Source organism: Macaca fascicularis, chromosome X (assembly GCF_037993035.2).
Source record: "Macaca fascicularis isolate 582-1 chromosome X, T2T-MFA8v1.1".
In the NCBI taxonomy this organism is placed as follows: Eukaryota; Metazoa; Chordata; class Mammalia; order Primates; family Cercopithecidae; genus Macaca; species Macaca fascicularis.
Window position 1 is genome coordinate 87,311,932 of NC_088395.1, and position 21,265 is coordinate 87,333,196.

Consider the following 21,265-nt stretch of genomic DNA (forward strand, 5'->3'; position numbering starts at 1 on the left):
CCCCCACCCAAAAAACAGCCAAAAAGAAGATTTTATTAAATTACTTCTAAGTCTTTACTCTTTAGTCTCCTCTCTACATATAATAGGGATCCAGTAGCAAGTATAAATGATGTCCAAATGACAGCAATAACAAAGCATTTTCCAAAGTGACGATGGCATTTATGAAGAACTTTTCAAAATTACCACCAATCCTGACAACTCAAGATATTTTAAACTCACTTTTTAGTGATTTGGCATTAAGCATTTTTACCATCATTTCTTTCTTTAGACCTGACAGCCTTTTTTCTAAATTCTTTAAATATTTTTTCCACAAATTATTCAGAATTTAACCTAAAGTCTACATGCATTTCTCAGTAAACATGAGGCTAGCAGTTAATGATTATTTCTGGTAAAAATATATTAAAGTTCCTTTTGAGAATTTCAGAAGAGTGAACTGTAAAGAGCAATTCTACTCTACTATGGTAGAAAAGTTACTTAACAATTATCTGTTTATTAAAATATAGCATTCATCATCCTCATCATGATCACTAACATCCAAATACGTATGTGATGCATTTAGAGTCATTAAGTAATTAATGGAAGAGTCCAAAATAAACTCTAAGGTGTAATAACTTCCCGAATAACTTCCGCTTCATTTGTTGTAGCATACAAATATAAAAATAAAATTATGCTATTACCCACATTTCTATGTTAATACTAAAGCAATGAGACTAAGCTTTTTTTTTTGGAAATACTGGTGTACTACAATTTTGTACTCAAAAGCATACAGTATTATCTGCTTAATAAAAGTTCAGCTTAAAATATAAACAGTACTAAAACGAAGAAAAAGATATAAAAAATAGCTATAAGCTTCATTACAGTGTAGTTCAACTATCTAATCAAAAAAATGTCATGAAATCATTATTTAGGCAAAACTGGCAGCAATTACACCAAGTGACACACGGAAGTGCATTTTAATAAATGTTTGTTAAAATTGAATGAAATGAAATAGAGTACACTTGGTTCACATCAATTAACCACTTCTAGAATATAAGGTCTTCTGAAGATTTAACTTTGTTAAATTAAACTTCCAAGAAGATAGTAAACATTTTCATTCACTCGTTTACTTATACAAAATGAGAAAAATTTTTCAATTTCCACTCATCTTTTTCTGCACCCATATATCCAAAAAAGGTGAACTGCTTACAAATCGCAATGCCATGCCATGCAGTCTGGCTTCAATTGTTGTAATTCTATATATGTTACCATATTATAAATTTTAAACTCACTGTAAAAATTCTTCTCCCACTTCGGTCAAATGCTACACAGTAGACAGATGACAAGTGCCCCAGAATTCTCTTATGCATCTTAATGTGCTGGTAAGCAGATGAAGGGAAAATATGACCGAAGCGACTACATCCGGTTAATTGCCTGGCAGAGGTGATATTCACTGAAAAAAATAAGAAATTAACTTAAAACTTAAAAGTGAAACTGATTTCATGAAATTAAGTCATAAATATTAAGATGAGACAAAACAGAGTACATATATTATAGCAATTCTGCCCTGTGAGAAGTCTAAATTCCCTTACATAGTTCAGGATTTTATGAACTCCAGTTTACTACAAGAAAGCACCAAGAATACTCTTCCATTAAATCCCAAAGGTCTGATATTCTGCTTGGCTTACTGTGGTTTCTCAAGCACATTCTCACTTTGCTTTTCTTGGTATGCTATAGTCAAAGAGACTGTCATTTTAAATACATACGTAAATCTTTCTATAACATGAAGAAATTTTAGAATAAAACTGTACTTGGTTAAGTGTATTTCTCTAAAAAATTATACAGGAATTTCATAAATTCTTGTCCTACCTCCTCACACCTATCCACCACATGTATGACTGCCCCTAAAAATTCAAGAGTAATACAAGTAAAAAAAAACTATACAGTGAAAAGATAAGGAATCTATGATGTTACAAAGATTTTATGTTGCAAACAACCTAGGTTTTTCTACGGGTTCTTTCCTTTTGGTTTCTGAATTTAGAGGCTCTCCCTCTAGTTAACACTGAACTTTAAAGGCTTCATCTCCTATGAAGTCATTTTAGGTCCTGTCTCATTTCTTTTTTCTTGTTCGCTTTGCCTTGTTCTCCATTTTCTTAAAAAATGACATAATATATCGTAAGTCTACATAATTCTTCTCCAATTACCAGGTGGATTCTGCTCATATCTAAAAAACAAATCTTGATCTCTATGTAAAACTTTACAGCCACCCACTTGCCCTGTGAACACCTTCATCTTCCCTTATACACTAAAAATGCTTAATACCCCACACAATATATTTTAATCAAAACATAGACTCCCTATAACTTCAAAGGTCACCTTGAGGCAAAGTGACATTTTACCACACTGCATAAATAATACAGTACAAAATGAAAATAGCTTCATGTTCAAGCAGGGCAAGATTAAAGCAAGAACTGAGTTCTAGCTAGATTAGTATGATTAGAACCATGCCACAATCAAAAATATTAAATCTTTCAACATCTCACAATTTTAAGAGCAATGAAGTCTTTCTTTCAGGCAAAGGCAGATCCACTGGCCATTTTAACTGACAAAATGACAAAAAATGAATAATGAATAGCAAAATCAGTGACATGTTGAATATAAACAATTAGAACACATAAGAGACCTGAGTAGTTATGTAATACTGCAAGATGCTGAGTAAATAATGGGAGGAACTGCATAAGCATCAGTATCAGGCAAGAGGATTTCTTTTTGGCAGGTGTTACCATCTCAATCACAAGAAAATCTATGACTCCAAGATAGGAAGGGCTGGTACCCTAATTTGGGACTTCAGAAAACTTCCTTCTCCAATGAAACATTTCTTACTGCTCTGAGTTCCTTAAAACAATTAACCATTACTTCTGCTTGGCTTTTGTCTCTTCATACTTTGCAGGTAGATGCAGTGGAGACAGGTTATGGCAGGGCTTCTCAACCTTGAAACTATTGATACTCTCTGTTGAATGATTCTTTGCTATGGGGACTTTCCATTGTAGGGTGTTTTGCAGCATCTCTCACCTGTCCCCACTAGATGCTAGCAGGATCCCCCCAACACTACGTTATGACAAAAATATCTCCAGATGTTGTCTAGGGTAAGAAACTGCCCCAGATTAAAATCACTGCTTGCAGTATAAAAGCAAAAAACATCATTACCAATAGAAGGAAAAAAGAAAAAAAAACAAACAGAAAAGCAGTTCTGGGAGGGGAGCTGCAGGAGATAGAAAGCAAATCCATGAGCATTGGATGCCTTTCCATTTATTTGAATCTTCAATTTCTTTCATCAATGTTTTATAGTTTTCACTATACAGCTCTTTCGCCTATACTTAAATTTACTCCAAAGTACTTTCTTAGGTCCTATCATAAATGGAATTATTTCCTTGATTTCTTTGGATAGTTCATTGTTAGAGTATAGAAACAATGCAGACTGTCAAGTTAATTTTGTAATCTGCAACATTACTCAATTTGTATATCAGTTCTAAGAGGGTTCTTTTGGTGGATTTTTAGGGTTTTCTACATATAAGATCATGTCATCAGAAAACAGAAAATTTCACTCCTTCTTTTACTATATGGATGCATTTTGTTTCTTTCATTTTCTGGCCTAATTGCACTGGCTCAGACTTCCTATACTACATTGAATATAAGTGGCGAGAATGGGCATCTTCTTATTAGAGACAAGGTTTCAACATGTTAGTCACACTGGTCTAGAACTCCTGACCTCAGATAATTCACCCACCTCAGCCTCCCAAAGTGCTGGTATTACAGGCATGAGTCGCCTTGCCCAGCTGAGATACATTCCTTCTATACCTCTTATGTTGAGAGATTTTATCATGAATTTTGTCAAATACTGTTTCTGCATCTATTAAAATGATCATGCAGGTTTTGCCCTTCCTCTTGTTAATATTGTGCACCACATTTACTGAATTACATATCCTGAGCCAATCTTGCATCCCAGGGATGAATCCCACTTGATCACAGTGATTGACCTTTTTGATGTGCTGTTGAATTCAGTTTGCTAGTATTTTGTTAAGGACTTGTGCGTTGTTTTTTTTTTTTATTATTTTTTTTATTTTTTTTAGATCAAGTCTCACTCATTCACTCAGGCTGTAGTGCAGTAGCACAATCTTGGCTCACTGCAACCTCCACCTCCTGGGTTCAAGTGATTCTCCTGCCGCCGCCTCCCAAGTGGCTAGGATTACAGGGATGCATCACCATGTTGGCCAGACTGGTCTCAAACTCCTGACCTCAAGTGATCTGCCCACCTCGGCCTCCCAAAGTGCTGGGACTACAGGCATGAGCCACTGCACCCAGCCTTTTGCATCTACGCTCAAAAGGCATATTGGCCTTTAGTTTTCCCGTAGTATCCTTGTCTGAATTTGGTATCAGGGTAATGCTGATTTCATAAAATGAATTTGAAAGTATTCTCTCCTCTTCAATTTTTTGGAAGAGTTTGAAAAACACTGGTGTAAGTTCTGCTTTAAATGTTTGGTAGAATTCAACAGAAAAGCCATTTGGTCCTAAGCTTTTCTTTGATGGAAGACTTTTTACTACCAATTCAATCTCATTATTTGTTATTGGTCTGTTCAGTTTCCATTTTCATCTCTGATTCTGAGTCTTTTGTTTTTTTCTTAAGTCTACCTAAAAATTTGTCAATATTGTTCATCTTCTCAAAAAAACAACTTTAAGATTTGTTAATCTTTTCTGTTGTTTTTCAAGTCTCTATCTTGTCTATTTCTGCTCCGATCTTCCTTATTCCTTCCTTCTGCTAAGGTTGGGCATACTTTGTTCATCTTTTTCTAGTTCCTTGAGGTTCAATGTCAATATTTTCTATCTTTTTTAATGTTTACTGCTATAAACTTACCTCTCAGGACTGTTTTTGCTGCATCCCATAAGTTTTGGTATGTTGTGTTTCCATTTTCATTTGCCTCAATTTCCCTTTTAATTTATTCTTCGACTCATGGTTTTCAAAAGTAGGTTGCTTAATTTGCATACATCTGTGAGCCTTCCAAGATTCCTCCTGTTATTTTTAGTCTCATGCCATTGTGATTAGAAAAGATGCTTAATATGATTTCAATCTCCTTAAATTTGTTAAGACTTGCTTTGTGTCCTAAAATATGATCTATCCTGGAGAATATTCCACATGTACTTGAGCTGAGATGTTCTATAAATGTCTATTAGGTCCAATTAGTCTGAAATGTGGTTTAAGTACAATGTTTCCTTATTGATTTTCTGTCTACATAATCTGTCCAATGTTGAAAGTGAGGTAGTGAAGTCTCCTGTTATTGTACTGGAGTTGTAGTGTCTCTGTCTCTCTGTCTCTCTGTCTCTCTCTCTCTCCCTCCCTCCCTCCCTCCCTTCAGTTTTTATCATATATGCCTTGTATATTTAGGTGCTCTGATGCTCCAATGTTGGGTGCATATATATTTACAACTGCCAAACTTCTTGATGAACTAACATCTCTATCATTACATGTGACGTTTTTTGTCACTATTCACTTTTTCAAGTCTCTTATATCTGATATAAACAAAACTACTCCTGTTCTCTTTTGGATTCCATTTGTAAGGAATATGTCTTTCCAACTCTCTATTTTCAGTCTATGGGTGTCCTTAGAGATGATGAGTGTCTCCTGTAGGCAGCATATTATTGGGTCACGTTTTTTCATCCATTCAGCCACTCAATGTCAAAAATGTCCATTCTACCCAAAGATATTTACAGATCTAATGCAATCTCTATGAAAATTTCAATGACATTTTTCACAGAAATAGAAAAAAAATCCTAAAATTCAAATGAAACCAGAAAAGACCTCAAACAACTAAAACAATCTTGTGCAAAAACAATGAGGCTAGAGGCATCATTCTCCCTGATTTTAAAAGGTATGATAAAGCTTATTTAATAGAAACAGCATGATACTGACATAGAAACAGACACACCAACCAAGGGAACAGGATATAAAGTCCAGAAATTAATCCAAGCATTTAAAATAAAACAATATTCAACTTAGATTCCAAGAACACACAATGGGGAAAGGACAGTTTCTTCAGTAAGTGGTGCTGGGAAACTGGATATCCACATGCAAAAGAATGAAACTGAACCCTATTCTCACAACATGTACAAAAACCAACTCAAAATGAATTAAAGACTTAAACAGAAGATCTCAAAGAGTAAGGTCACTAGAAGAAAACATAAGGGAAAAGCTTCACAACACTGTTCTGGCCAATGATTTCTTGGGTAGGACTCCAAACACAGGCAACAAAATCACAAACAGACAAATGGGATAGTATCAAACTAAAAAGCTTCTGCACAGCAAAGGAAACAATTAGCAGACAGATGATACAACTCACAGATTGGGAGAAAACACCTGTATACCATCTATCTGATAAGGGGTTAATATCTAAAATATATAAGAAACTCAATAGCAAAAAAAAAAAAAAAATGTAATTAAAACCTGGGCAAAAGATCTGAACAAACATTTCTCAAAAGAAGACATACAAATGGCCAATGGATATACGAAAAAAATGCTCAACACCTCCAGTCATCAGGGACGTGCAAATTAAAGGAACAATGATATATCACTTCACACCTGTTGGAATGGGTATTATCAAAAAGACAATTACTAATCTGTGTTGGTAAGGATATAGAGAAAAGGAAACATTTTGCATACTGCTGGCAGCAATGTAAATTGAAATATTTTGGAAAATAGTATGGAGGTTCCTCAAGAAATTGAAAATGTAAATAGCATATGATCCACTAATCCTACTTCCGGATATATATCCAAAGGAATTGAAATCAATGTCAAAGAGATGTCTGCACTCTCATGTTCATTGCAGCATTAGTCACAATAGCCAAGATATGGTAGCAATCTAAGTGTCCATCAGATGAATGGTTCAAAGTATTTTATACACACACACACACACACACACACACACAGAGAAACATACACACACACACGAAAACCATTAAGTCTTATAAAGGAAAGAAATTGGAAATTCTGCCATTCACAACAACTTGGATGAACTTGGAAGACATTATGCTAAGTGAAAAAAGCCAAGCACAGAAAAACAAATACTGTTTGATATCATTTATGTAGAAGCTAAAAAAGTTGCTCTCATAAAAACAGAGTAGAAAGGTAGTCACCAGAGGATACAAGGAAAGGAGAGGGGTAAGGAAAGGGGAGATGCTGATCAAAGGGCACAAAGTTTCAGTCAGACTGGAGCAATAAGTATTGACATCTACTGTACTACATGGTGACCACAGTTAATAATAATAAAACGCGTATTTCAAAATTGCTAAAAGAATAGATTTGTAATGTTCTCACCACAAGAAAATGTTGTTGAGGTGATGGATATGCTAATTAGTTTGGTTGAATCTTTGTAATGTATACATAGATCAAAACATGACATTGTACACCCTGAATATACAAAATTATTTGCCAATAAAAATGAATAAATGAATGAAACAAACAAAAAGAGAAGGACAGCAAGAGCCAGAGAAAGAGAGGGGAAAAGTAAATAACTACCAGAAAGAAAATCCACTCATTCATCTAACAGATATTTGAGTTCCTTAATGGCCAAAGAAACACAGTTAAGTACATAAGCAAAATGCGTTTTTTTTAAACTATTTCATTATTCATACAAACTCATGGGCTATGTGTGCAATTTTGTTACATGCAAAGATTGCACAGTGGTCAAGGCAGGGTTTTTAGGGCATACAACACCCAAATATCATACATTGTACTCATTAAGTAATTTCTCAACATCTATTCCCCTCCCACAGCCTCACCCTTCTGAGTCTCCATTGTCTACCACTCCACTCCCTACATCCAGATGTACACATTTTGCAGCACCCACTTACGAGTTCATGAGAACATGTGATATTTGACTTTCTGTACCTGGCTTGTTTCACTTAAGATAATGACCTCCAGTTCCATCCATATTGCTGCAAATAACATGACTTCCTTTTTTTTATGGCTGAATAGTACTTGATTATATACATATAGCACATTTTCCTTTTTTTATTTTTTTTAATTTATTCATTTTTATTTAAGTATTATTATTATTTTAAACATGATCTCGCTTTGTCGCCCAGGCTGGAATGCAGTGGCACTATCACAGCTCACTGCAGCCAAGACCTCCTGGGGTCAATTGATCCTCCCACCTCAGCCTCCCAAGTTGCTGGGACCACAGATGCGTGCCACCATGCCCAGCTAATTTTTTGCTGTTGTTTTAGAGATTGGGTCTCTCTATGCTGCCCAGGCTGATCTTGAATTCCTGGGCTCAAGTGATCCTTTCACGTTGGCCTTCCAAAGTATTTTCTTTATCCATTCATCCACTGATAACACTTAAGTTGATTTCACATCTTTGCTATTGTGAATACTGCCATTATAAACATACCAGTGCAAGTATCTTTTTGATATAATGATTTATTTTCCTCTGGGTTATATACCCAGCAATGGGTTTACTGGATTGAATGGACATTCTATTTTTAGTTCTTTGAGAAATGGCCATACTATTTACCACAGAGGCTGTACTTATTTATAATCCTACCAACAGTGTGTTAAAATTTCTTTTCTGCACAGCCTCACCAATATGTTTCTTTTAATTTTTTTTTTTATTAATAGCCAATCTGACTGAGGTAAGATGATATTTCATTGTGGTTTTAATTAAAATTTCTCTGATAATTAGTGATGTTAAGCATTTTCTCTTCCTTTCTTTCTTTCTTAAGATGAAGTCTCGTTCTGTCACCCAGGCTGGAGTGTGGTGGCACCATATCAGCTCACTGCAACCTCCACCTCCCATGTTCAGGCTCCTGCCTTAGTCTCCCAAGTAGCTGGGATTACAGGTGCCCACCACCACACCCAGCTCATTTTTGTATTTTTAGTAAAGACAGGGTTTTGTCACATTGGCCAGGCTGGTCTCAAACTCCTGACCTCAGGTGATCCACCTGCCTCAGCCTCCCAAAGCGCTGGGACTATAGGCGTGAACCATCACACCCAGCCGAGCATTTTTTCGTATACCTGTTGGCCATTTGCATGTCTTCTTTTGAAAAATATCTATTTATGTCTTCAGCCACTTGTTAATGGGATTGTTTCTGAGTTTTGTTGTTGAGTTGAGTCCCTTGTATATTTTGGTTATTAGTCCCCTATCAGATGGATAATTTGCAATTATTTTCTGCCATTCTACAGGTTATCTCTTCACTCTGCTGATTGCTTCTTTTGTCGTGCGTAAGCTTTTTAGTACTTTAGGACTTCAATAAGTCCCATTTGTCTATTTTTGTTTTTGTTGCCTGTGTTTTTCAGGGTTTTTTTTTTTTTTTTTAACAGAGTTTCACTCTTCTCACCCAGGCCAGAGTGCAGTGGTATGATCTCGGATCACTGAAACCTCTACCTCCCGGGTTCAAGCAATCCTCCTGCCTCAGCCTCCAGAGTAGCTGCGATTACAGGCGCCTGCCACCACGCCTGGCTAATTTTTTGTATTTTTACTAGAGACAGCCTTTTGCCATGTTGGGCAGGCTGGTCTTGAACTCCTGACCTCAAGTGATCTGCCCACCTCGGCCTCCCAAAGTGCTGGGATAACAGGCATGAGTCACCATACCTGGCCTTGAGGTCTTACTCATAAGTTTTTTGCCTAGACCAATGTCCAAAAGAGTTTTCACTGTTTTCCTCTATTATTTTTATAGTTGTGGGTATTACATTTAAGTTTTTAATTCATCTTGAGTTGATTTTTTATATGGTTAGAGATAGATAGGGGTCCAGTTTTATTCTGCTGCATATGAACATTCATTTATCCCAGCACTGTTTATAGAAGAGGGTGTCCTTTTCTCAATGCATGTTCTTGTCAGCTTTGTCAAAGATCAGTTGGCTATAAATATGTGGATTTATTTCTGGGTTCTCTATTCTGTTCCTTTGGTCTGTTTGTCTATTTTTATACCCGCACAATGCTGTTTTGGTTACTAGAGCCTTGTAACGTAATTTACATCAGGTAACATGATGTCTCCAGCTTTGTTCTTTTTGCTCAGGACTACTGTGGCTATCTGCACTCTTTTTGGTTCCATATGAATTTTAAGGTTTTTTTTTTTTTTCTGTGAAAATGATATTGGTATTTTCATGGAGATTACACTGAATCTGTAGGTTGCTTTCGGCAATATGATCATTTTAACAATATTGTTTTTTACAATCCATAAGCACAGGCTATTTTTCTATTTGTTTGTGTCATCTACAATTTCCTAAGTGTTCTGTAGTTTTCTATATAGAGATCTTTCACCTCCTTGGTTAAATATATTCCTAGATTTTTGGGTTTTTTTTTTTTTTTTTTTTTTTTTGTAGCTATCATTGGCCTCTTGATTTTGTCTTAGCTTGGTCATTTTTGGTATACAGAAATGCTACTAATTTTCGTACTTTGATTTTGTAACCTGAAACTTTACTGAATTCATTTATCAAATCTAGGAGTCCTTTGGAGGATTCTTTAGCATTTTCTAGGTATAAGATCATATCATCAGCAGAGATCATTTGACTTCCTCTTTTCCAATTTGGATGCCTTTCATGTCTTCTTTCATCTGACCGCTCTCGCTAGGACTTCCATTACTAAGTTGAATAGGAGGAGTCAAAGCAGGTACTCTTGTCTTGCTCCAATTCTTAGAAGAAATGCTTTCAGCTTTTCCTCATTCAATATGATATCAGCTGTAGGTTTATCATACATGCCCTTTATTATTTTGAGATATGTTCCTTCTATGCCCAATTTGTTGAGGGTTTTTATCAAAGAGGAATGCTGAAGCTGGGCATGGTGGCTCATGCCTATAATCCCAGCACTTTGAGAGGCCAAGGCAGGCAGATCACTTGAGGTCAGGAGTTCGAGATCAGTCTAGCCAACATGGTGAAACCCCATCTCCACTAAAAATACAAAAAATTAGCCAGATGTGATGGTATGAACCTGTAATCCCAGCTACTCAGGAGGCTGAGGCTGGAGAATCGCTTGAACCCAGGAGGCAGAAGTTGTAGTAAGCCGAGATGGCACCACTGCACTCCAGCCTGGGCAACAGAGTGAAACTCTGTATCAAATTTAAAAAAAAAAGGGGGGGAATACTGAATTTTAAGAAATGTTTTTTCTGCCATCTACTGAGATGATTATATGGTTTCCTCCTTGATTCTGCTTATGTGACGTATTTCATTTATACATTTGTATATGTTGAACCATCTTCGCATCTCTGGTATATTATCTTTTAGCTGTGCTATTAGTTTACTTTTAAAAACCCCTTTACAAAAAAAAGTAAAAATTGAAAAGAAAAAAGTGAAAATATTTACAAGATGGAAAAATCTTAATATTTTAAAATACATATAAAACTAATGAGCTATAAGAACACCATCAACACCCAAAAGATGATTTGGTAAAAAAAAGTTAATAGATAAGGCACAATATATGAAATATAAATAATATGCTGACTCACAGAAAAGATACAACTATTTTGCCAGTTATCAAAGAAATTTAAATGAAAATGAGGCATAATTTTACACCTAATAAATTAGCATTTCTAAAAATTCAAAAACCTAATGTTAGCAATTAATACTTAAAACTGATATACACCTCCATTTCTAAAAGCACCATACAGTGACATGATCCCTTAGGAAAATAACTTGGCAATATATTTGAAGAGGCATGAAAATATGCACATCCATTACTCCACCTCTGGGCATCTATCCTGGGGACATAAGTGAGTAGCAAAAAACAGTTACATATATAAAATATTTAAAGTAGTACTATTTATAAAGCCAGTGAATTAAAAACAACCTACAAGTCCAGTATCAAGGGAATGGTTAATTATATAAATTATGGAATATTTGATAGACTATTACATTGGAATCAATAATATAAAAAGCAATGTGAAAAAAATTAGGGGTTACACAGCAAAAATATAAAATACAAAATTATGTGTACACTATTAACTATGTAAGTTTATGCACAAATGTATGGATAAGGACCATAAAGAAACAAAAGAAATGAAGTCAACTGCTTTGTGTTAAAAGAATGAGGAAATTTTTTAAATTTCACTTAATACTCTTAAAAATATATTTTTATCTTAAATATACATGTTCTATTAGATTCTTCCCAATAGTACCTAACAGCTATTCAAGAAAAATCTAACATAAGATATGACATATATCATTAAAAGTTCCTTCTCCGAGTTCAGTTTTTTACTTATTCATCTGGTACTGGAAATGGTGTCTATATATTTTTTCTCAGTCATTGTTAATACAACAGGTCTTAGTCTCTATACATTAAGAAATAATGTCGGCTCACATCTGTAATCCCAGCACTTTGGGAGGCTGAGGTAGGCGGATCACCTGAGGTCGGGAGTTCAAGACCAGCCTGACCAACATGGAGAAACCCCGTCTCTACTAAAAATACAAAAATTAGCTGGGCGTGGTGGTGCACGCCTGTAATCCCAGCTACTCTGGAGGCTGAGGCAGGAGAATTGCTTGAACCCAGGAGGCGGAGGTTGCAGTGAGCTGAGATCGCACCATTGTACTCCAGCCTGGGCAACAAGAGCAAAACTCCGTCAAAAGAAGAAAAGAAAAGAAAAGAGAAGAAACGAAAAGAAAAGAGAAGAGAAGAGGAGAGGAGAGGAGAGGAGAGGAGAGGAGAGGAGAGGAGAGGAGAGGAGAAAAGAGAAGAGAAAAGAAAAGAGAAGAGAAGAAAAGAAAAGGAAAGAAAAAGAAAGAGAGAGAGAGAGAGAGAAAGAAAGAAAGAAAGAAAGAAAGAAAGAAAGAAAGAAAGAAAGAAAGAAAGAAAGAAAGAAAGAAAGAAAGAAAAGAAAGAAAGGGAAAGAAAGAAAGAAAGAAAGAAAGAAAGAAAGAAAGAAAGAAAGAAAGAAAGAAAGAAAGAAAGAAAGAAAGAAAGAAAGAAAGAAAGAAAGAAAGGTAGGTAGGTCAACACCACTCTCTTTTGCACATATTCTCCATTTAGCCATTAATTTTCAGTACTGATTCTTGCTTTACTTACTATGGTAGCCTTTATTAGGAACATGTTCCCCAAATGTTAATGGTTGATAATTGATTATACAGATACAATTGAAAAGTGTTCCCTTCTGACCAATTCATGAGTATTTTACTGGGAAGAACTGGATCTCATTCTTCTAGCATGAATATCACACTCTTCCCTGGGGGAAGGAGAATGCTCCAAACCATTTTTCCTTTTATCTAAAATAACAGTTTAAAAAACGAACACACACATACGCACTTGCACACACACACACAAACATGCACAAGGCTACCACTGTGTTCTATCTAAATGTCTCTATCAAATGACACTGAGTGAATTGTTTCTTTTTAGTTTTAATATAAGCATGATGCAAGTTTGGAAATGAGCAATTTAACTTCTGTTGTAAGTAGAATGAAGTATTAAATGTTAAGAAACAACTACAAATAAATAACCAAAAAACCCATACTCCTAGCCTGACGCATTCATTATAATAGCATCATTACATTCCCACTGTTAAACTTTAAAATCTACAATACTTCAAGGTTATGTAATAAGTTTTAGTATATATAATTAGTTACTTTGATAAGTACCTTAATTATTTCAAAAGCACCCTAAAAGTTAAGTAACATTATCCCTGGCTCTATTTACTAAAAAATTTAACCCCACTATGTCACAAAAGTAAAATGACAATACACTTCTAAAAACTCATTAAAACGGGGCAGTCAATCAACATAATTTTAGTCAGGAAAACATAATGTATGCTTCTTCATCCACTGTTGTTAAGAATGTACAACTTATAAAAAACAATACATAATACTTATGACTCCTTTATATCTTGAAAGCTGAGATTACAGTCAGTTTCCAACCATGAATTAACTATAGATTTTTCTTGAATGGTAATATAAACATGTAAATTGTCTTAAAATATTTGAAGAACTTTCCTTTTCAGAAAAACATTTCTTTATATTTAATTTAGCAACGCTGAATAATTCACTAGTAGATAAGTTAGTCAAATATAGATTTGAATACAGTGTATTTGAATACAAAATATTCTATTCAGAATCCATTATGTCTCTTATTTTGGAGAGGATGTGGAGAAATAGGAACACTTTTACACTGTTGGTGGGATTGTAAACTAGTTCAACCATTATGGAAAACAGTATGGCGATTCCTCAAGGATCTAGAACTAGATGTACCATATGACCCAGCCATCCCATTACTGGGTATATACCCAAAGGATTATAAATCATGCTGCTATAAAGACACATGCACACGTATGTTTATTGCAGCACTATTCACAATAGCAAAGACTTGGAATCAACCCAAATGTCCATCAGTGACAGATTGGATTAAGAAAATGTGACACATATACACCATGGAATACTATGCAGCCATCAAAAAGGATGAGTTTGTGTCCTTTGTAGGGACATGGATGCAGCTGGAAACCATCATTCTTAGCAAACTATCACAAGAACAGAAAACCAAACACCGCATGTTCTCACTCATAGGTGGGAACTGAACAATGAGATCACTTGGACTCAGGAAGGGGAACATCACACACAGGGGCCTATCATGGGGAGGGGGGAGGGGGGAGGGATTGCATTGGGAGTTATACCTGATGTAAATGACGAGTTGATGGGTGCAGCACACCAACATGGCACAAGTATACATATGTAACAAACCTGCACGTTATGCACATGTACCCTACAACTTAAAGTATAATAATAATAAATAAATTTAAAAAAAAAAAGAAATCTAAATATAAATTAAAATGTAAAAAAAAAATAATAAAAATAAATAAATAAATAAATAAAGTGGTATAGTCACATGGAACTGTATGTCATTGAAGGCCGGAAGTACCCTGTAATTCAAGTTCTCCAGACTTAGCTCTTGATATAAAGGAGAGCTTTTATAATTTTCTTCCTCTGCTGTAACTTTCTTTTCTCATCTTGTTGATAACAAAATGTAACTTTATATTCTCATTCATATGTAATATAGAAGGATAACACATATATAGATGAATCTAATTTTCTGGTTTGATAATAAAAGCATTGTTAATTCATGACCTTTGATAAAAATAAAAAATAAAAAAAATAAAATAAAATTTCATACTATAAGCTTCTAAATTGTTCTCTAACAAAAGACAAAATGAACTAACTCAATGATAGACCATACTTCTTAAATATTCAAATAAAAACAGGATAATAGATTTACTGTATATATTTTACAAATTCATAAAGTCATAAGATCAATAAACAGTCATCAATGGACTTAACTGCTTTCTTTAAAACATAACATTGGTTTACCTCTTACTAGGAACTAAAGCACTGTGATAGATCCTGGAGATACTGCTTATAAACAAGTCAAATAGGCCAGGCACGGTGGCTCACGCCTGTAATCCCAGCACTTTGGGAGGTCAAGGGAGTGGATCACCTGAGGTAGGGAGTTCGAGACCAGCCTGACCAACATGGTGAAACCCCATCTCTAACAAAAATACAAAGCCAGGCGTGGTAGTGCATGCCTGTAATCCCAGCTACTCGGGAGGCTGAGGCAGGCGAATCACTTGAACCCGGGAGGCGGAGGTTGCAGTGAGCCGAGATCGCGCCATTGCTTTCCAGCCTGGGCAACAAGAGTGAAACTCCATCTCAAAAAAATAAAAAATAAAAAAGTCAAACAAGGTCTCTGTACTCATGGAATTTACATTCTCCTCTGCAAAGCTTGTATCACTTATCCAATTTCAGGAATGAAACACTTCATTGGGGAAAAAGTGATCTACAAAAACCTATACAACTCTCAAAATGTTTTTCTAACAAGCTCTGCAGTGATGGTGATACTCTGCCAAGTTTGGGAACCATCAATTCTAGTCCAAACTACCTCCTCACAAAATTATCCTTTCTATAACCTAAATGGCAGATGGCCATTCGACCTCTGCCTGAACACTAGTAAAGATAAGGTTTTTCTTTTCCAGGAATGGCCAATTCATATGTAGAGTTGCTCTAATTAGGGGAGACTCTACCTTTAATTGAACTTAATCTCTCTCCCTGTAATTTCCAGAGAGTTGTCCAGGTTCTACCCTTGGGAGGGACATTAAAAAAGAAAATAATATGATGGTGCCCGTAGTCTCAGCTACTCAGAAGCTGAGGTGGAAGGATGTGCTATGATCTGTGTAGGAATAGCCACTGCACTCCAGTCTGGGCAATATTGCGAGATCCCATCTTTAAAAAATAAACTAAAAAGAAAAAAGTCAATTCCTTTTGTTACATGGTAATCCATGAAATAAAGATAGCTATCATTTGTACCTTAAGTTTTCTTTCAACATGTTAAGTCCCTTCTACATTACTCACAGCTGTAATTTATAGTTACTTCTCTTTCCTAACATCCCCTCAAGAAAAACACTCCTTCGCCATAAATATTATCGTGGCTACTTTCTTCTGGGAGGTCTCTAGTTTATCAATGTCTGAACCTTTTAAAATAGTAAGAGCACAATGTTCCAGTGGTCTTATCAGCGCAGAGTACAGTGTATTATTTTCCTTCATCAGGAAACTACACTTCTATGAATGAAGCTTAAGATTGCAAAGGCTACATTAGGTTTCTTAAAATGCTGCCTTACAGTATCTAGTGCTCAGATGAAAGAGAAAATAAAGTTAGTTTGACTATCTTCTGAAAGTGCACAAACACCTGGTGAATAAACCTGTCTAAAATTTTGTCTGGGGTTAAAGCTGAGTTCACCATCTATAGTTTCTAGAATCTATTCTTTTTTCCTTTTTGTATACTTGCCCACTGGGCCATTTCTACTTCTCTTGTCTACTTTGATTTCACAAAGAATATCTTCCAGTGAAAATTACTTCAGTATAGCAGGCTTTAACTAATTTGGGCTTCTTAAAGTAGGTAGGTACTAATCTACCTTGCATTTTCTTTTCTCTAACTATGCTTGCTCTACCCTTTGAATATATATCAGTATCCTTGATAGAGAAAATTAAAGCAAAATATTATTCTCTCCAGCTCTTACGTTCTAGCTATGAATGTTATACCATCTATTCCCATATAATAAAATCTATGGGTTCCTTCCCCATATGCAAATTCGAACTTTAAAGGTCCTTTTGGGCATTTCTATATGGGTCAAACAATATGAAATAGCTAATAATTGCTTTCTACATACAAAAGCAGTGATTTCATATGGCTCAACATGATAGCTATAATTGGAGTGTGGAGGGGAAGGGAAGTGTCGAGCATGAGTTTGATCTGGGTATCCTGCTTTTTACCTATTAGGAAATCATCATCTATACTGTCTAGTCTGTAATATAATCCCATATAGATTTAGCACTCCTTTTATCCCCATCCAGTGTTTTTCATATTTCACAGCCACATTTTGGTCTATAGATTCCTAAATACACTTAACATGCACTGCTACTCCTCACCTTCCAATTAAATTTATTTAAGACCAAGAATAGCCACTCTTACTATATATTAAACACTAATCCCGCGTCAAGTTTCTATAACTCTTCATGTTAAAGCTTCTAGTTTACTTTGTTACTTTATACTTAATATTTGTAAGTACTCTGCTGAACCCTTAATGTTTTCTCTTGTGAATTACTGACCAACTCCTTCTTTGTGGATTTCTTTTCTATTACACCTGCTATCCATTATGTTTTTATAAACTGGGTATTTTTACCATTGACCCTAACAAACAGCAAAATAAACTTATCTGAGCTTAATTTTCGGTGTTTTTTCAACATCAGTTATAAGTGCTGATGAACAGTAACAGGGATAAAGTTATCCCATAAAAGCCTCCAATTATATCAAGAACATAGTAAAGATTTAATTTAAATGAATACAATTCAAATAAAGGTTCTCCTGAAATTGGTCGATTTTTTCTACTAATATCTTTAAATGCTAATGAATTACCTTTAGAAATTAAGAACACTGAATGGACTTTGAAAAAAGGCAGAGGAAAATGCCATTTGAAGTGTATGATAGTCTAATCTGCACTGGAATACTAATACATTTCACATATTTAAATTGCTTTGTTTCAAAATTATAATATGAAATATTGTAACCCAAATTAACAAAGTTCAAACCAGACTGTGGTTTTCTTCATATAGCCTTCAATAATAGATTTGCTTTCCTTACTCTGTGACATCTTGAATCTATTATAAGGATGTGATTATTTTCTTTCTTTCTTCATTGTGCTACCCATTAGCAATGCAACCCATTATTTTAGAAAAAAATTACCAGTAATCTGCTAAAATATTAGTGTTAGAAAAAAAGTGTTTTAGCCAGTGTAGTACAAGATGTACTAATTTACTATCCCGACTTAAAAGCTTAGTACCAGAGTGTGGTAATTCCCACCTATAATCCTAGCTAGTAGGGAGGCTGAGGTGGGAGGATCCCTCCAGCCCAGGAGTTGAAGGTTGCAGTGAACTATGATCTTGTCACTGCACTCCATCTCTTAAAATCTATTAAAAAATCTCCATCTCTTAAAATCTATTGGTTAGCTTAGTTAGTATTGGACCCTTAATATTAACTGGTGATAAACCAAAGAAAAAAAGACTCAATAACAAAGATGTTTAATAACAATGAATCCAAATCAAGAAATTATTACAGAGTGGTTATACTAATGATACCTTATTAGTACATCAACTTATTCCTTCCTGTAGTTCAAGACCAGTTTGTTCTAAATCCAGTCAATCATATCACCATCTAGGCCAGTAATAAGAAGAAATAAAAGGATCACTGGAAATGCATAACTTCTGCATAAAATACCTCAAAGCACATTTCCTTCTATTATCTTCATGAATGAAAAATAGATTATTAGACCAAAAAAAAAAAAAAACCCACAAAAAGACTATGCTGAAACACACTGAAGCAATTATATGACAGGCAAAGAAGTCAAAAATTGTTAAATACTGAGGAAAGTCAAAAAGTGGTAATCAGGTGTAAAGCAATTGTCATTTTATACTAAACTTAAGGTTTAACATTTTACATATTTACTAAGAAAAAATTTGAATTAGCAGGCAAAGACGCCAAAAATTGTTAAGTACTGAGGAAAGACAAAAAGTGGTAATCAGGTGTAAAGCAGTTATCATTTTATACTAAACTTAAGGTTTAATATTTTACATATTTAATTAGAGTAAATTTGAATTAGATTCTTAGGTATTTAAGGGTCTTCCTTGTCTGTGTATTGAAAAACGGCTCCATATTAGAGATAAAATTAGTATTTTTTATGAAATCTATACTCCACATCACATCATTTCTTATTGGGACACAGATATCAATAGCAGAATCCAAATTTAAAGTGCATTAGAAAGGCCCATTTTTGTAGAAATCATAAGCATCTGATTCAACCACATGAAGACACATTTGCCCACAGGTACAATTAGAAACAATATTACTGCTCATTTTCTATGTCCTTATGAAATTTTCATGGGGATTTACATTTAAAATGCAACTGAGCTTTGTGTCCTTTAATTCTCAAGATTAAAAAAACGCAAGAGACAAAAAAATCAGCTGACTTTGGCAATAAAAAGATGCAAACCTCAAAGATACAAACCAACCCTAGTGAAGACTGAGGGGTTAATCACCATTTCTGAAGCTCTCGGAAGTTGTTTACAAGCAAACATGTTTTGCCTTTCTCTCTTTGAACTAGAATCTCTTACAGAATTGTGCTAAACCTCAAAGGGACATTAAAGATAAATTCTTAATGCAACCTCTCATTTTACATATAATAAAACTAAGGACCATGTTGATGAAGCAAGTTTTCTTAAGTCCTAAAAGCGATAAGTGATAGAGAAGGGGCATGAACTTGGGTCAAATGTTCTTTTTCATATACCACAGCTGCTGCTGAGTGCTTCATGTTTAAATATATCAGCAATGTTTATCTCCCACCAAATAAAAGATATTAATGGATCTAAAGCAGTGAACTCCTCAGTTTTTTTGGTGCCATGTGCCTACTCAATAGCAGGAGATAAACCAAAAGGGTATGTGCTGGGGGGATGGGGAAAGGAGTGGGATAAAGGCATAAAATACAAAGCAATCCTGTGGGAAAATCAAAAGGCCAGATGAATAGTTCAATTAAGTGCTGGCAGAACCACCTCTGGCTTTACCAATTCTCCCTACCTTGGTAGAATGATGTACTTGCAATACAGTATTGAAAAAAGAACAAGTGGCCAAAGCTTCTTCCTTACCTATAAAATCTACAAAACAGGTTATATTCCCTATCTAAGAATTAAATGAGGTGAATTTTGTAGAATGTCTAGCACAGTAGGCATTTGCTCATTAAAGTTTAGTTCCTTTACCCTTTCCTTTCCTCTCTGGGGTCTCAGTACTCTCACATGTCAGAATAGGGTAGGGTAGGAATACCAGGCAAAAGTTTGGTATTAGCCTGGTGACTCTAATGAATAGTGATCACTACTACAAAGAAAATAAAATATATGCAAAAATTTTACCAGCCGGGCGCGGTGGCTCAAGCCTGTAATCCCAGCACTTTGGGAGGCCGAGACGGGCGGATCACGAGGTCAGGAGATCGAGACCATCCTGGCTAACACGGTGAAACCCCGTCTCTACTAAAAAAAATACAAAAAACTAGCCGGGCGAGGTGGCGGGCGCCTGTAGTCCCAGCTACTCTGGAGGCTGAGGCAGGAGAATGGCATAAACCCGGGAGGCGGAGCTTGCAGTGAGCTGAGATCCGGCCACTGCACTCCAGCCTGGGCGACAGAGCGAGACTCTGTCTCAAAAAAAAAAAAAAAAAAAAAAAAAAAAAAAAAAAAAAATTAACCTATACTTTGCTGACCAGAGTTGATGATATATTTTTTAAATACCCTTTTATATTACAGAAGTTAATATTTAATGATTTTTATATGCCAGGTACTATTCTAAGCACATTACATGTTTACCTTATTTAACCGTACGAAGTGAGTACTATTATTATCTCCTTTCTAAATATGTAGAAATTGAGGTATAGAAGGGTTAACTCACTTTCCTAAGATCCTTAGCTATTAAGTAGTAGTCAAGATTCAAACCCAGGCAATCTGGTTTCAAAGGTTGATCTCTTTGCTATGGCTGCTTTTATAGTTGCTCTTCTTAAAATGAGAGAAAAATGAAAAAAAAATTATCATATACCCCAATAGCTAACTATGTTCCAATGACTACAACGGATTTCATCCCATATCTTAAATTCTAGCTCAAACCGACCTAGAACATAAATCTGCCAAAGCAACAAAAGTAGGATAGAATAGGCCCTAAGAAGATGTTTAAAATCTACTAGAAAT

General features: G+C 35.2%; 1 protein-coding gene across 6 annotated transcripts in view; it reads right to left on the reverse strand.

Moving 5' to 3' along the window:
• BRWD3 (bromodomain and WD repeat domain containing 3) overlaps window positions 1–21,265 on the reverse strand; it is a 134,926-nt gene that overhangs the window by 69,571 nt on the left and 44,090 nt on the right. For 5 of the 6 annotated variants that reach the window (XM_015443968.4, XM_005594021.5, XM_045384127.3 and 2 more), the window contains exon 7: window positions 1,269–1,429. In XM_015443968.4, the coding sequence (XP_015299454.1) occupies window positions 1,269–1,429 (161 nt within the window). Of the gene's footprint in view, window positions 1–1,268; window positions 1,430–2,519; window positions 2,580–21,265 lie in introns of those variants that run through there. The other variant, XM_045384126.3, reaches the window with a different exon arrangement.